Genomic DNA, 16,393 nt, shown 5'->3' on the forward strand with positions numbered 1-16,393 from the left:
AACATCTGACTCACTTGTTCATTCATCTTCATACTTCCATCCCTATTCAATCACAAACCTCACGCAGACTGATTGCAGAACAGACTCGTGTGGGAAAAGATCCCTTACAGTTGATTAGATTATAAAACCCTAATTTATGTTCCTCGTTCTCCTAGTGGGTGGCTGTTAAGTAGGTTGAAAACTAAATAAAGTTTCATCACTTTTATAAAGTATTGTTACTTTCAAACAATTCCGAATGTTTACATGTTTTTAACACCTGTAGGTGTTAAATAGCTTATTTTCTCTTAGTCAATAGACCAGTGTTTATTTCTACTGGGACAATAGATGAAAAACAGCCTCTTGGCTAATTCTGGTGCATTTGCAGCAATGCTAATTAATGCACACTGTCCCTGTTAACTAAATGAATAAAGATAAATTACTGAGGCATTAGAGGTGGAGAAGGTTTTTGTATATTTTTTATATGCCATAAAACATAAAACTGATTAAAAGCTGTATCAGTCGCTTTTTTTAACCTGATGATGCAGTTAATCCAGATGTGGTGAGAAGGGCGATAGGCCCAAGCAAAGTAGGTGTGGGGGTGGGGAGGTGGGGTTACCCTGGAATGCTCTTTCACCATGATAGAAAAATGCGCCCTCACTGGTTTTCATGTTTAGTGTGAAGGCAAAGATAACATCTAACAGGAATCAATAAACGGAGAGAGAAAGAGAAGTCCAAGCTAAGAAGGGAGAAAACTAGATGCAGATATTTGATAGTTAAACTAGAGAAATCGATGGAAACAAGCCTTTCTCTCTTACCTGCTAATAATAGATCTTCCATTATCTAGAGAAGAAATACTAAAATAGATTCCAGTGTCTAGAATTCAGATTTTCTCTAGATGTAGTGGATGAAAAATTGGGTTCTATAAATCTAGAGCAGCTGATGAACAGTCACAATCCTCAGCATAAAAATAAAAAAAAAACCCTCATTAATACTAACCTAAACAACCAGAGAACAAACTCTCTATTTACTCCTGCCATCTTGTGGACACTCATAGGTACTGCAGACTGGAAAGTTCTTGAAATAAAAAGCATTTTTTTAAGGGGAAAAGAGTGTTGATTTCACTTGCAGGTTATAGTTTCAAAATATTTTTGTAGAGAATTTTTTTTATCGGGAAAAAAAAGTGAAATTTTTTCTACTAAACAGACAAACTAAACATTAGAAGAGTATTATGTTTGCTATGAGCTGAAACAAAAACACTAACAATTTTACAGTTTCCAGAAGGGAAACATTTTGTTTAGCAGGATATCGGCTCAGTCATCCAGATGACAAAAACATGTGGAATTTTAACAGTCTTTAAACGTTGAAATTATATTATTTTTTTCTCAGGTAGAAAACATGTTTGTTTTGTTTTTTTTTTGTTTTTTTTAACTGGGGGCCCTGCCTCAGGAAAAAACAACAATCATCTTTCCACTTCAGATTTATCATTGACCAGACGAAACAGCTGGTCGGCTAACCTTGAACCTGCCTACACACTGTAAGAATAAATAACGTCATTTGTGTAGGCTGGAAAATAGAATGTAGTAGAAACAAGCAACATTTTATTTTCAGCTAACTTACAATGGTAATCACAAATGATGTAGGTGTTTTGGAGAGTCTGGTAAATATTAACATCTTTCTATCCCTTCTGATGGCTTCATTTATGGTTTTATTCTAACCTGCTGAAAATGATGATTATTTGGTTTCCCTTTTCTCTCTACACAAGTGCGTCACTGAGGCCAGCTAATAGAAATAAATACATGTTTTTAATAAAACAACCAAATGACTTGCTAAAACTGTAAAGGTTGTTTTTCCTGCTAATACCTTAAACTCTGACATGCTGACATCTTCTGTTAACTCCGCCTGTTCATGCAGACCGGCATAAATCCCAATTTATGACGGCTTGCGTGGCCCATTGTGGAACAGAGTTGAATTTCCAGAAGCTCCAGGTTACATGTGTCATCTCCTGATGACGCAAGTAAACGTGTTTTTGCACGCCAGCATCAAACCCATTCATCCATTATTCCATTCCTCTATAGTCCATGATTGTGTTTGCAATCAGAAACGTGTACAAGTAAAACGAAAGTTAATGACATCAGAGGTTTAGCAGTAAAGAAAGGTCTTCATAATCCACATAGATCTCCAGGCTTTAAAAGCTCAACATCCCAGGTGTTCATTCGTATTTTAGGTAATAGTCCAACACAAAGTAGCACATAATAGTCACATGGAAAGAAAGTGATGCATGGTGTTAAAATGTTCAAATAAAAATCAGAAAAGTAAGGTATTTATTTGTGTTTCACTTCCCAATTTAATGTGCTTTAGAACTTCATTTTATCTCTCTATTGGGTGTTTACCTCTATTGTTCCTTTAGTTCTGTCAGATTGAACATCTCTGAATGCAATTTTTTATGTTTTGCAACTGATTGAGTTGACCTGGACTTGGATTGGGCCACTTTATTGCCTTATATTTATTTTTGATGTAAAGTTATATCGTAGCTCTGGTTGTATATTTAAGGCTGTTAAATTCTGCCTCGGCTTCCAATCTTTTTCAACTTCTAACAGATTTCCTTCCTGGATTTCTCTTTATTTTGCTTCATTCATATTTGACCAGCTTCTGTATTCATAATGAAGCTGGCCACACTATGTGGCTTAAACCACTCTTTCTCAATGAGATGGTTTGTAGTGTTAGTTTTCCACCAACTAAAGCTGTTTGCATAATGCTGTTTGAACACTAATGTTCACAAACTAACCTCTGAGGCCTTCCAGAATGTCTCTACTCATGATAGCTCTATGTTGCAGTATCTCTGTGTTCATTTGGGCAAGACAGACAGCTCTTTGAGGATTATGTTCTCAGATTTCTCGAGTGTCAAATGTAATTTAGTCCCTGGATGCATCAAAGATGGACAAGAAGCTTCTGTAAGTACAGGGAGACGGTGAACCGCTTTGTGGCATGGTTTGGAAACAATGATCTGATCCTGAATGTGAACAAAAAAAGGGAGATGATTGTTGATTTAAAAACAAACAGGAACAAGTTAAATCCTTTTTACATCATGGGAAAAAAGAGGGGGCGGTGGAGGACTATAAATACCTCTTTGTTCACCTGGACAACAGACGATACTGGAGATCTCACTACCAGCAGGGACAGAGCAGATTGTACTTCCAGAGTTTAGGTCGTTTGGTATTTGCAGCAAGATGCTGCATATCTCATTGAAGTCTGTTTATGGAGAGTGTTGTCTCTTCTGACATCTTCTGGTGGGGTAATGACATCAAGCTGATAAGGAAGGCCGCTAAACCTGGAGGGGATTTTAACAAAGAAGAGTTCTTTATACAATGAAGAATATTATGGAAAAACTGTGAACATAACCTTAGTTAAACTGTTATACAACATAGTGTCTTCTGTCAGAGGCCTGTCTAGACCTTCTGTAACACAGGAGATCCTTCCTGCCTGCAGCCATCAGCATCTACAAACAACTGTTAAAGAAACTCTTAAGTTAAATAATTTGTTTTATTTTTAGGATCAATACAGTATTTTTGAACTCGATTGAATTCTTACGAATAGTTGCTTTTATCCTTGGGGTAGATTCCAAACTTTTTAGTTAAATTAGAGTAATTAATATATTGATCCACACTTTTTCATATTTTCATTTGAATTTCAAGTCATTTTATCATTTTCCCCTTCATCATTATGTTGCTCAGCATAAAATCTCATAAAAATACTCTGAAGCTTGAGGCTGTAATGTGATAGGAAGTTGGGAGGTTGTAGGTAGAAATACTTTTGCAGTGCACTGTTAAAACTTAACTAGTTACCAGAAACATTCGCATGGCTCATCTTGTAGCAGACTTGAATTTCTCGAAGTTCCAGGTTCCTCATGATTGCTTGTGACGTAGTAATGTTTTTTTCTTTGCACGCTGGTGTCAAACTCATTCATCCATTGTTCTGACCTGCTCAGTCTCTATCGATGTTTTGTATTGTAATCTTACACACGTTCGATCAGCAGTTATGGGTTGACCTGTGGATTTGTACCGTTTTTCATGGTTTTGTGACTCACTGTAACATTTTACATCAGCCTTGTCTGTAATGCAGATCTGACGAGTATTTTTATTTTTAATTTTTTCCCCACAGGCTGCACAGTCCAACGGCACCTCGAGACCTCCGCCTGCTTTCCTCGCGTAGGTTATCTAATATCAACATTTTGGCTTTTGTTACACTCAGACATGTGTTCATCACGCTTCTTGTCTGTTTTTCACAGCGGAGGGAATCCATTTGCAACAGTCAGGCTAAGACCAACTGTGACTAATGATCGCTCTGCACCCGTCATCTGATTTCCAACATTTCCATCCATCATCAGGCTCCTCAACTAATAGTTTGGCCTCTGCTCTCATGATCCAGCAGCCTTTTCTGGGTCAGGGCAGAGGAGAAAAAGGCCATTTAAATCTGCTACAAACTGATATAGTAAACTAAGTATTTTGGGACCATTTTAGTAACTAAAAGATGTTCATCTATTTATGATAGATATATATTTTCTATGTCTATATTTTAGTCGGTCTGTGTGTGGTGGTGAGATTTAAACGACCACATTCTCACTTGCACTTGAGACATGGACGAATTAAAAACTGGTCAAAGAGAATCTTGCATTGTATTTATGCTGTTGACGTTGCTTTGTCCGACTGTTAGAAATCATTCTGTGGTCCAAGGACAATAATGTGGAGGACTCCTACATTTCACCTTTAGGTCCTAATGTGTAGACTCGCTGTCGAAGGTCACAGAAATGTTATGAGGAGAAGGATGATGTAAAACAAGTCTGTCCTAAAAGGCACAAAGGGATTTTCTTTGCTTTTTTTGTATAGACATTTAATAGATTCTTTTTTGTCCATTGCCATCTAAATTAAGGGTTTGTTGTTTGTTTTTTTTGTAATGTGGACACTTGTGCCTTAATGCTCCATATATACTGTAAAGTATATTTACCTGTACTTTATCCCAGCTGTGCAATTCTGATATAACCATCTCAGATGGTGAAACCTTATGTATGCTTTTCCATCACTCATTACATCCTTCTTATAATTTGCTATGTAACAAATAAAGATTTATTTCTTCAGCTTGGTGTTTTAATGTATACATACAGAGGATTTCACCTTAATCTAAATCATTCCCAGTCCCTCCAAATTTAAAAATACTTAAGATTCTTCAATTCAGGGTCATTTTTTCTTTGTGGGTCATTTTCCTAGTTTGCCTTGTGGTCAAACCTTGGCCATCACTCAATGGGCTTAAAAATGATCATTGCTTGTTTCTGTTGAATTCACTGGAATTTTTTTTATTTTATTAACAAAAGATGAATTCTGAAATTCTAGGACAAGAGATGAAGCCAGACTCTTATCTACTGTGAGGAGAGCATCCTGGCTTCACCTGTTCCTTAAATGCTAAGCCAGACGATGCCAGACAGAATCAAGCTAAATGCAGGTCTGTAGTTTTCTTAAAGAAACCATGTTGTCGATCACAGATAAACTTACTACTAAGAAATAACCGAGTGACTAAATGCTTTAACATATTAAAATACACATCCCCTAACCACTTCTCTTAACTTATAAGGTCTTAATTTGAATAGTTATTTGGAATTTTCCTCAAATTAACAATTTCCTACTTTTTTTTTTCTTTCTTTCAGCACTTGGTTTATATGGTTTGTAGTGATTCAATGCTTTGCCTTCAAAGATGGTAACTGAGAATAGTGGGTACAGCATTAAAGTAATCTAGCTACAATTTTTTAATAAACATTGGATATAGTTTCTTTTTTACAATATTGTTATTCTGAGAATTCACATCAGAAAAAAATGAATGGAGAGCAATTTCAGAAGGGAGAATCAGGTTAGGAAGCAATAAGATTTTAGATAATGGAATTCACAATGTAGGTTTTTGGCAGTAAGCCTAACCATAACTCACCATTACCTGAATAAGGGGGAGTGTTGTCCTAGTGGTTAGAGCAGTGCGATTTTGCTCTGAGAAGGTTGCAAGTTCCCAGTTCAATCCCCACAACCTGCACTCTGGGTCCCTGAGCAAGAACCTTAACCCTGCTCCCCGGGCACCGCACAATGGCAGCCTACTGCTCCCCAAGGGGATGGGCTAAATGGACAGGTTTGATTATTATTATTATGACTCACTATTAACTGAACAGTGAGGATTTTCTGTTAAAAAAATGTGACCCAGAGAGGCCTTATATATTAAACTTATGCAGTCCATCGCAGCAGTAAAATTATAAATAATGACTGAGGTAGTTGAGTATCCAACTATATGTGCATATATATATATATATATATTTATTTATTTTTTTATGTTGGCTGATAAAATAGGGCTAAAACAATCATGATTAATCTATGGAAATAAACTAATTTAGTAATCAAATACTGATTAATTGTTAACTGGAGTATAGAAACTCTAAAACATTCCTTTAGCCTAAAGAGCAAGCTTTCCTTGAGCAGCAATTATAACCAAATTATGTAAATTAAATTATGTTAACAAAAATATGAAAACATTTTGCATTAAAATAAAAATCTTTCCCCTCTGTCCAGAACTCCTCAAATGGAAAAGTTTTAGTTTTACCAGCTTTCATTTTGCAAAAAGGCTTCTTTAAGGAACCTTTTGTTATTTGATTTTTAATCGAAAAAATAATTGACAGATTAATTGATTTGTTAGTTGCAGTCCTATGATAAACTATACAACCTACAGATGGGGTAATAGATTCACTGATAAAAATGTTGTTGGTTGTCGGTGGCATTGCTGATTGAGCAGATAAAACACCAGGATTAAATAAGTCTGGATGGAAGCCTGGTCAGGAGCAGACTAGCTACACAGAATACTCAAATTCACCATGGATACTGCTTTCACAAAGACAAGTTGAGGTTTAATTAGACCAGGATATACATAAAATCCTTAATCCTTAATAAAATCCCTTATCTTGGTTTTGTCCAAAAAGGCTCAGACTATGGAGTGCACAGCAGAGCATTTTTCTGTCAACTTCCACCTGTACTCTGATCAGCGCTCTCTTTTATGATCTGTTAATTAAGTGGGCACCCTCAATGTCTTGGTAGTTTTCATACTGAGCCATAACCTTCCATAGACCAATGCATATGTGCCATAAATTTCTTAAAAATGTTTAAAATTGCAAAACTATTTAGGAGACTTATGGAAAGCTGGTGGTTGCTCTGGATTTTATTCAGGGTAATTAAAGGAATAGACCTTAATTGTTTGCATCCAAATTAAACATTGAAGTTTCTGGTTCAGATGAAAAGAATTTCATCAGCTTAAGGGGTTTGAATAGTTTTGCAAAGTCATCCTGTTTTAGAAGCGGGAAAAAAAAAACCAAGAGACAGACATATGTTGCATTACTTTTTAATTACAGTAACTCATATAAAAAGTAAGAACCTCAATCATAAGAGCGTGCTTAGTGTGTTTCCTAACGCCAATTCTCTTTTACTCCCAACAATTAATTTCTTCTTCGTCATCAAATTGCTCACGATCCTGCAGTGGAGGAAGACGTAGACAGATACATCTGTCAATTGATTGTCAGGCTGGGAGGAAGGTGATTTGTCGCAGACAGAAACATGAAGGTTAAAATCTGAGGATATACCAGTTTTTAACTTTTATTCAGTCCTCCACGGGGTTAAAAGAGGAGGTTGCGCTTTAACAAAAACATTCCTCTCTAAGTAAATCCAATATGGTGAGGTTGTAAAAGTCGAGGGCATGTCAGATTGTGTGTACCTGAGATCTGCAGCGGCCCTGGAGAAGCACAACCCAGCAGATTCACCACTGGACAAACTGTCAGTGCAAAATATGGCCCCAAAAATGTATATCAACAAATAAAAATAAAAAATATCAGGCAAAATGCTTTATCAGGGATAAGTCCACTGTTCCGTCCGGAGCAGGATACATCTATAGATATTCCTTTTTACTATAATTCACAGCATTACTTCAATGCCTACGTGAACCACACATTTGACACAAAAAAGCTGAGTACAATGCTTACTAAAAGGTAGCGGCTGCAAGCAAATATAAAGAATTAAGACAAAAAAAAATAATTAATGGCCTCAGACTGTTAAAAAGAAAAAAATCTGCTCAGACCTGGGAAAATAAAAATGATGGAATCTGATCACCCGGCATGTAGCGAAGGCACTGACAACAGCTGGACTCTTGTGTGATAACATAGATACTAAACTTGCAGATGAAAAATAGATTTCATATACTGTAATTCACTTTGTAATCTTTATCATTTGTTATTTTGTATGCATGTGAATGAGAGAAGTGCATGAAAGGGCTGCGGTTTGGTCCCTCTAGCCGAAGGTGGCGCCACAGTTGGGACACCTTCTCTGACGCAGCGCGAAACAGAAGAGGATGCCCAAAGGGAAGAAGAAGATGGCGCACAGGATCCCCAGGCAGGTGAAGTCATCCTCGAGAACACCGACTCTGTGAAACAGAACAGAAAGATGGATTCTAGTTCTTTGAAAAGAAACTGTTTCACTGTTCTATGGAATCATCTGAAACAGGAAGTAGAAATATTCTGTTGGATATAAAGTTTCTCTAAAATGAACCAATAAAATATAATAAACTCTTATCAGTTTTGTTTTCTACTTTAATATTAATAAATTCACAAATTAAAAGTATTTTACAGTTCATTTTGACAAATAAAAAACAAAACAATTTCTGTCTATGTTTAGGGTTAAAAGGTTTCTTGACATTGATATTTATGGATATATATAGAAAAACAGCCCCATTTTCAACCAAAATGCAAAACAACAGCTATGCAACAACGAGCAAGAGTATCTTCAGTAATAAACAAAGCACTGACTGGGTCATATGACGGCAACATAACAACCAGTGTGGCCTGCAGCCTTTAGAAGATACAGGAAGTGAAAGGCTCTGCTTATAAACATCAGATTTAGAATTATTTTTAACATTATTATTAACAAGAACTTTAATTTGCTTCAAATTCATCTCGCTTTGCACATCTAAACTCAAAACATATGCTGATTCTAACTCAAGTTTATTCAGATTAGATAGAATAAGTGACAATCAAACTGAAACTCTTGCTACAGATTCTTAAATGGATTTATATCCAGGTTTTAACCAGCCCATTCCAAATTAACACATACATTTAAACCATCCCACAAAGGCTTTGATTGTATGTTTAGGCTACCTACAGGTTTTCCTCCCATTTACCCTCCTATCAGCTCATTAGTTTCCCCTTCTGTGCAGAAGAAGCATTTTCACAGCATCATTCTGCTAACACAATGTCTAACAGTGGCTATAGTATGTTAAGGCTTGTGTGCTGAGAAAGTTGTCATTTGGTCACAAGACTGCACCACAAGAAACCAGATGTCTTTGGAGAAAATCAACCCACAGCGAACAACAGAGGAAACTTCGATTTTAAAAAAAGTATAAATTTGAAACCTAATTTAAAGTAACACAGTAACTTTTCAACCAAGTTTCCACCTAATTTGTGATATTTTAACCGATTTTCAAAGTCAATATATGGTTCCTGCTGCAAATCGATGCTCTTTTCAAACACCAGCTATATGTAGCTTGAAAGGGTCCAATCCGTCACTGAATGGGTCAGACCCAGAACGCTGCTTTACATCAGGCGGAGCTTTGCTCAAAATCAGCAGCTAACTAAGCTAAAAGTTATTAGGTCACAAAACAGATATGATGCTTATTGGTTAGATGTATTTTTGGTTCTTTGATGTAGGATTTAATCCAGATGAGTGAATGTGGCCTTGTCTTTACAATGAGTTTTCAATCTGCTGGTCCGAAGTGAAGTGCTGTTTAATTTTGTGACAGTGCAGTGTTGCCAGTGGGGTTCAGGGGGGCTTAACATAAAGGTTAGAGGTCTAATGCTTCTAGAGGCTAAAACTTACACTGTGTCGCTTTAAGACTCTGCTTAAAGTCATTTAAAAAAAAAAAAAAGCATCCTACTTATGTTAGGATTTTAAAAAAAAGAGTGTAAGTTGGGTCCATCATTGCACCACTCTCGTTTCCTGCAATGCAATATTTTTAGGTGTTTGCAGATGATATCTGCAATGCTGATGGCAGGAAGAATTAAAAACATGCCCATGATGCAAGTGTGGACTAATAGTCTGCCAGCATTTCCACACACCACACATAAAAAAAAAAAAGGAATGCATTATCATTTATGCAGCTCCTCCAATATCAAAACGTTTAATTATCTTGAGTTTTTGGGTCATCTGAAATGTCATCAGCTACACTGTGTTCTGCCTTTTATTGATACAATGGTAAACTGCTGATAAGATTTTGCGCTGGCTTTATATATTTATATATTTATATAGTTTGACTACTTGCTCTTTCATAGTATCAGGGTTTCTGCTTACAAGAAGGGATGTTACTAAAGTGTTTTCTTCTTTTAGGGAAATGACAACATGTCGCCATGTTTAATCATGACAAATTTTCCTTCTTATTTTTGGTCATACTTTCACATAAAACTGTAGTTCTTCATTTTAAAAATATCAACTTGAGTCATTTGACTCATCTTACTGTAAATATGTGATTTCATGGGTTTCAAAGTCAGCCAGATAGGAGGTTATTGAGTAAAGTTCCTGTAAACGCTGCATGTTTACTTGAACAAAGTGATTATGTAGATGTAAACCATCTGAGGCAGCATTGATCCTTCACGAGGGACCAAAGAATTTAAATCACGACCTGTTCAGTTTGTTCCAGAACATGCAATCTCATTGTTCCATTTTACTTTCCCATCTTTGTGAGCCGTATCCCGCAGCAACCTTTGGTCCAATCACATGTCACTCAGCTGACTGACAGGACATTGACTCACCGCAATGAAACTAACAAGAAACTCCCAAAACTGAAAGTCACCCTCGCTTATCTTATCTTTTCCCTGATAGCTTCCTGATACGTGCAGCAGCAATGAAAATAAACACACATTGCTTACAGCCTATTCACAGTAAGCACATCACTCTCCAGATGTCTCCTTATGAAGAGTAACCCTGCTTAATTATGGGTTTCAGACATATTGGCATTTTTGCGTCCTCACCTGCAGGCTGGGCAGCCCCCCACCACCACTACAGAGGGCTGGATGATGGCGTAGGTGGATGTGTACGGCTGCTGGGAAACAGCGGGGCCCATCTGAGCCGGAGGAAATCCTGAAACATCCCCAAATATGAGGAACATTATGATTACCTCTTTCATTCTAATTTAACACAGATTTAAGTAGATTTAAATGAGAAAATCTGGAGTTTTGCAATAATTTAAGTAGACAGTAGCACATTGAAACATATACCATTTAGACAGAGCAAATTTTTCAAATTAATTCAATAGGCGACTTTATTTTCCCTCGTTAAAATTTTTTTATAGAGGTGTTAGTAGGGATTCAAACAAATTGAATAAATAACATGATTAATCCCAATTTTTTGCATCAAAGCTTAGACATTTAGCCCTTATATACTAAACATGGCGGGAATTCAAACTGATCAAACAAAGTTGATTTGATCTAACCACTAGCCATCCATTGGTGCAGTCCTATGTTTCAGTTCTTTACTTTTTTACCTTTACAATGAATTAATTCTCCATTTTAAACAGGTAGGAGCAAATATCAAATTTAGACCCAGTCTTTACATTTTGTCTGAGACCTGCAGTGGGGTTCAAAAGAATATAATTCATACCAAATTTATACTTGGGGTAATTTCTCCTGACTGGTAGAAGTATTGGCTTTGGCTGAGCTGGAGTCCTGACTCCATTTCTACTGAAATAAATATGTAGTTAAGATTAGGGTGATTGTGTGGAGGCCTACTGATGTTAAATGCTTTGAGTTAATATCAAAAGATGAGCAGTCCTAAATATATGGGCCAGAAAAAATTCAAAAGTCAGCAATTATAAGGAAGATTTTTCCATTGATTTAAAAAGAGCATTAATAATTGTTTACATCCAATTTTATTAAAATGTTAAAAAACTGTTAAAAATACATCGTTTTATTTTGTTTTAACATTGAGAGAGGCTGGTCTAATGTCATTAAAATTTGTTTGAATTAAGATAATTTGATATCTGAATTTGATAGAGGTGTTTTATTAAGATAAGATCTCTTGGGTCCTGGAGGCCCTGACTTAGTTTACTTTTGCTTTTGGCTAAATCTGTCTAAGGAAAAGCCATGTAGCTTTTTATGATCTTTAAATATTTAGTGTTTAGAATCATTAAAATTCTTAAATCAAACCCTAGATATGCCTTATTCCTCAGATCATCACTACTCTGTGATACAATATCTAATTCATTGTTAACATTCTAGAGGTGCAAAGCTTTATGTTTTCTGGATCTTTTAAAAAAAGTTTCACCTGCTAATTCTGATTTTTAAATACTAATGTTTATCATAACTGACAGACTCAATTTTACTTGTCAGAGATTTGCCGAAGTAGATGATAGATGATGGTTAAGATTAGTTTTAAATGTTAGTATCAGACAATTTCCAATCACATAAAATTAAGGAAATCTGGACTGATCGATTTGCACCCCATTTTCATTCTTTTCAATAAATGCATTCATATTCAACTATATTCGACTAATTGTTGAAAATACTTAAATAAATGAAGATATTCTTGTTTTCCTCGTTTGATGTTCGATTCAAACTCATCATCTTCCTGCACATCTATGGCCTGAGTCACATCTCCTCTTTTGAACAAAAAAGATCCTCTGTTTAAGTCAATTTAGGGAAAATAAAGTAACGCATGACAGAATTCCCAGGTTGTCCACTGTTTTTCCCCACTTGTTACACATCCGATTATGTAACATTTGGGGACTTTGACACTTTAATCAGAGTTCCAGCTGGACACACACCTGCTCTGTTAAAGGACAAGCTGAAACAGGTCTGGTTTGATCTACTCAGGGGAGGAGCTAGATGGGGGGCAAAGGGTGGACATGGCCACCCTTAGCCAATCATTGGCCACCCCTATGATTTATTTCCCTCTAATACAGACAGTGGCAGCAGTAATACTCTCAAGTGGAATATTCAAAACATTTTAATTTTCTATATATTAACAAATACTTGACAACAAAAACACTGTGGTTAATTATGCACATTAAAATACTAAAATTAAAGATTTCAAGCAGAAATAGATTTTGAGTTTTATGGGGTAAAGAGAATATGACGTGTCTCTGCAAGTCATCTAGGAATCTTCAGTGAAATCATAAATTACTATTAACAAATTAAATAATCAATTTATGTAGATATTAGTACTTGTAAATATCAATTTTATGCAGAATGATTACTGATAAAAGTAAGTAAGTAATGACAATTGAAAAGATGGTCGCCCCAGAACTCAAACCTGATTTTATCCACTATACCTTTTATCTAGAAAGCATGGATGTTTAAAAATATGTGTCTAGTTGTTAGCAAAGGCTGTAGAAAAGTATAGTTTGTCTTTATTTAGAAAAAAGGATGTTTTGCTCATTATTTTATCCTGTTGGAGCAGTGTAGATTGACCCTGAGGTTTTGGTGCCCCCCCTTAGTGTACATTGGTTATTGTCTGGCCACACTCATAAAACTTTTCTGGCTACTGGATCTACTAAAGTAAACATATCAGCAAAAATAGATATTTTATGTGGCTGAAGCGAACAATAACATGATGGCTTTTTTTTCTTTGTTTGTTTGTTTAACATTTAAGGCAGCCTTACTTCCTGTTTAAAAGCAGCTCTTATACAATCACGGTCAGGTGATGCTTCCTGACACACATTTATTTTAAAAAAAAAATGCACTACAAACATACAAAGTTTTTTGTTTTTTTTTTTGTTTTTTTTTTTTTAAGACCAAAAATGGTTAATGACATGAGTACATTTACTTATTATAGAATAGTTTGATTATATTTAATTTTTTTTTATTACAAATGGCATAACAATCATTTCTATTGGGACACTACGCATGCGAAACTTTGAAGCGCATAAGGACTAATAAAGCATTATAGAGAATTAAAAATAAATGTTTTCCAGTTAGAGCAAGCTGCATTTATAATAATTGTCTGCTCAGTGTATGAAACTAAGGGAGCAACTTGCCTGGGCCATCCGGGTAGTGGTAGGGCGGCGGGGCCGCAGCGGGGATGGCCCCGTACCCATGCTGCTGCTGCTGGGGGCCATACTCATGCGCACCCGGAACAGCGTTATAGGCGGGAGGTCTGTCCCGCAGGAGAGGTTTGTTGTCCACCATTTCACTCTCTTATCTTGTCTTGTCAGTGAAAGAAAAAACTCGAATAAAAAAAATATATATATATTCTGACTACTTGGTTTTTGTCACCCGACGCGCGGCGCGGTGAACCCCAAAGCTTAGTAGCGGAAAAAACAAAGAAAACACGCTGCGTAAAAATGAAACTTCGTCTCTCTCCATACGCCAACTTTGTCCCAAAGCGAAACAACAAATCTTCACCGAATGTCCTCCAGTTAGAACGGGAATGATCGCGGTTGTTATAGCAACGGCTAACTTAAATCCATTTCCCTGTTTGAAGTTGGTCCTTTTGTCCACAAACAGCAGCCAAACAGCATCGTAGCACCTAAAAAAAGTCAGCTGGAAGTCAGAAAGGCTTTTCCTTTCTGTCTGGATTGTCAGAAGAAAAGAGTCATGTGATGGGCTGCTGTTGCGCCCGCATTGAAAGGCTTCTTAAAGGGATAGCACACAAAAACAAAGCCGTTTAGCCCGCTATGGCAAAACATTTATATATGTAATGAAAGTCTTGAGAGCCAGATGACTAAAAAGTTGCTACTTTAGAATACGTATCCTTGTATTTGAATTTGAATTGTAGAATTAAAATTTTTTCTTATAGAATTTATACAGATAATACGTACAGATAAAACTCTTCTGAGTAGAGACAATAGAAATATGGTACCTAATGGCAAAGCATCTATATATATGTAGTCAAAGTCTTTGAGAACCAGATGACTAAAAGTTTCCACTTTAGAATATGTATCCCTGTATTTGAACTTGAATTGTAGTCTTAAAAAAATTTCTTATAGAAATTCTAGAAATAACACACACAGATAAAACACTTCTTATTAGAGACTATAGGAATATGGTACCTAATAAACTTTGATCTATCTTCTAGGTTTTAACAGGTCCACCTGTCAGTTTGAACATATTGCATATATTTGGCAAAATCACCGTAAATAATCTAACAGAGTTAGTGGAAGGTGGAGACCCACTTTTTTATTGCCACATCTCTCCCTCTGGAATTCAAAACACAATTTTAATGCGAGAAATAAGAATTCTTGATGAATAAGATGGATTTTACAGCTTTTTCATAACAACTAGAAGAAAATGCTACTTCTGTCAAAAAGTGTCTGTCATAGAGTAACTGGTCAACTCGTGCTGAGATTTACAATACTGAAAAAAATGTGCAACTACAACATCATTGAAAGGATGAGAGAGACAGAGTGTGTGTGTGTGAGAGAGATGGTGACCATTAGTAAAGATATTGACTAAATACTTAACTGCTTGCCATATTTTGCTGCATGAAGCGCACTGCAGCGCCAACCTATACCACAGACTACATCCTCCGCTATCGCCAGTTTGTTTAAATAACATAAATTATTTTTTGGACTGATAGGGAGTTTGGTTACTTAGAAAAATAAAATAAAAAATAAAATATTTGTATCTCGGTTTAAAAGGTCACTTTCAAAAACTCTTATGTGGAACACCTACCTAATTGGCCAACCTTTGACTGCCAAATATCCAGATACTGAAACAGAGTTTATAGAAGTTAATTGCAGTATTGCAATTAATACTTGCCTTAATTAATTTAATGGTTAAACCTACAAGTATTTTTTTCACTTTGAAGTTATACTTGCAAGTATTAGTTACAACCTTGATTGATTACCTTGATAACACACTTTATAGTCAAAAAATGTTTTGTCCCCTTAATTTGAACTTCCTATATTTAATTATTTCTTCTCAGGCATTTCCCAGCTGGAGATATAGAATAGCACCAATAAGCTTTATTTATAAGAGGACATTAAAAAAAAGGCAAGACAATGTTGATGCGGATATAAACAGCTTAGTTCTTAGTTCGTTTTCTTGCTTTATTAGAGGTTCCTAGAGGGGAAAAAGTTCTAATACTTCTGAAGCCATTCTATCCAACCTATTGCATGCACATAAAACGTTTTTGTTTTTTAGTTGTTTTTTTTTTCCAGGTAAATCTTCTTTCAGAACATTTCTTACTTGACAGGCACAAATAAAAGTAGAAATAAAGATTATTGTAATAAATAAAAGGTGGTTATTACACGAGCCATACAATCCCTATGCTGTTGATCAAAAGTTAGAGTAGCTGTGTTTGTTGGATCTGTTGTTTTATGGTGTTTTGTGACACCGAGGTGTCATCTGTCACTAAACTTTGAG

The 16,393-nt window shown here is 35.9% G+C and overlaps 2 protein-coding genes across 2 annotated transcripts in view; one reads left to right on the forward strand and one right to left on the reverse strand.

Moving 5' to 3' along the window:
* baiap2l1b (BAR/IMD domain containing adaptor protein 2 like 1b) overlaps positions 1 to 5,110 on the forward strand; it is a 43,145-nt gene extending 38,035 nt beyond the window's left edge. Inside the window, exons 13-14 of the mRNA XM_038269201.1 lie at positions 4,138 to 4,184; positions 4,265 to 5,110. Of these exons, the coding sequence (XP_038125129.1) occupies positions 4,138 to 4,184; positions 4,265 to 4,337 (120 nt within the window). The 3' untranslated portion in view covers positions 4,338 to 5,110. The remainder of the gene's footprint in view (positions 1 to 4,137; positions 4,185 to 4,264) is intronic.
* A 2,269-nt stretch (positions 5,111 to 7,379) lies between these two features.
* Positions 7,380 to 14,644, reverse strand: bri3 (brain protein I3). Its single transcript, XM_038269200.1, has 3 exons — positions 14,065 to 14,644; positions 11,063 to 11,171; positions 7,380 to 8,466 (listed from the first exon to the last, which is right to left on the reverse strand). The coding sequence occupies exons 1-3, from the start codon at positions 14,213 to 14,215 to the stop codon at positions 8,334 to 8,336; spliced, it is 393 nt and encodes a 130-aa protein (XP_038125128.1). The 5' UTR covers positions 14,216 to 14,644; the 3' UTR covers positions 7,380 to 8,333.
* Positions 14,645 to 16,393: the final 1,749 nt, after the last annotated feature.

This window comes from Cyprinodon tularosa, unplaced genomic scaffold, assembly GCF_016077235.1.
Source record: "Cyprinodon tularosa strain WSP-4 unplaced genomic scaffold, ASM1607723v1 ctg723, whole genome shotgun sequence".
NCBI lineage: Eukaryota > Metazoa > Chordata > Actinopteri > Cyprinodontiformes > Cyprinodontidae > Cyprinodon > Cyprinodon tularosa.

Coding starts and splice junctions, on each gene's coding strand:
- bri3 (XM_038269200.1), bottom strand. CDS start 14,215: ATGGTGGACAACAAACCTCTCCTGCGGGACAGACCTCCCGCCTATAAC. Junction 11,172..14,064: donor CCACTACCCGGATGGCCCAG/GCAAGTTGCTCC, acceptor GGGATGTTTCAG/GATTTCCTCCGGCTCAGATG. Junction 8,467..11,062: donor GGGGGCTGCCCAGCCTGCAG/GTGAGGACGCAA, acceptor TCTGTTTCACAG/AGTCGGTGTTCTCGAGGATG.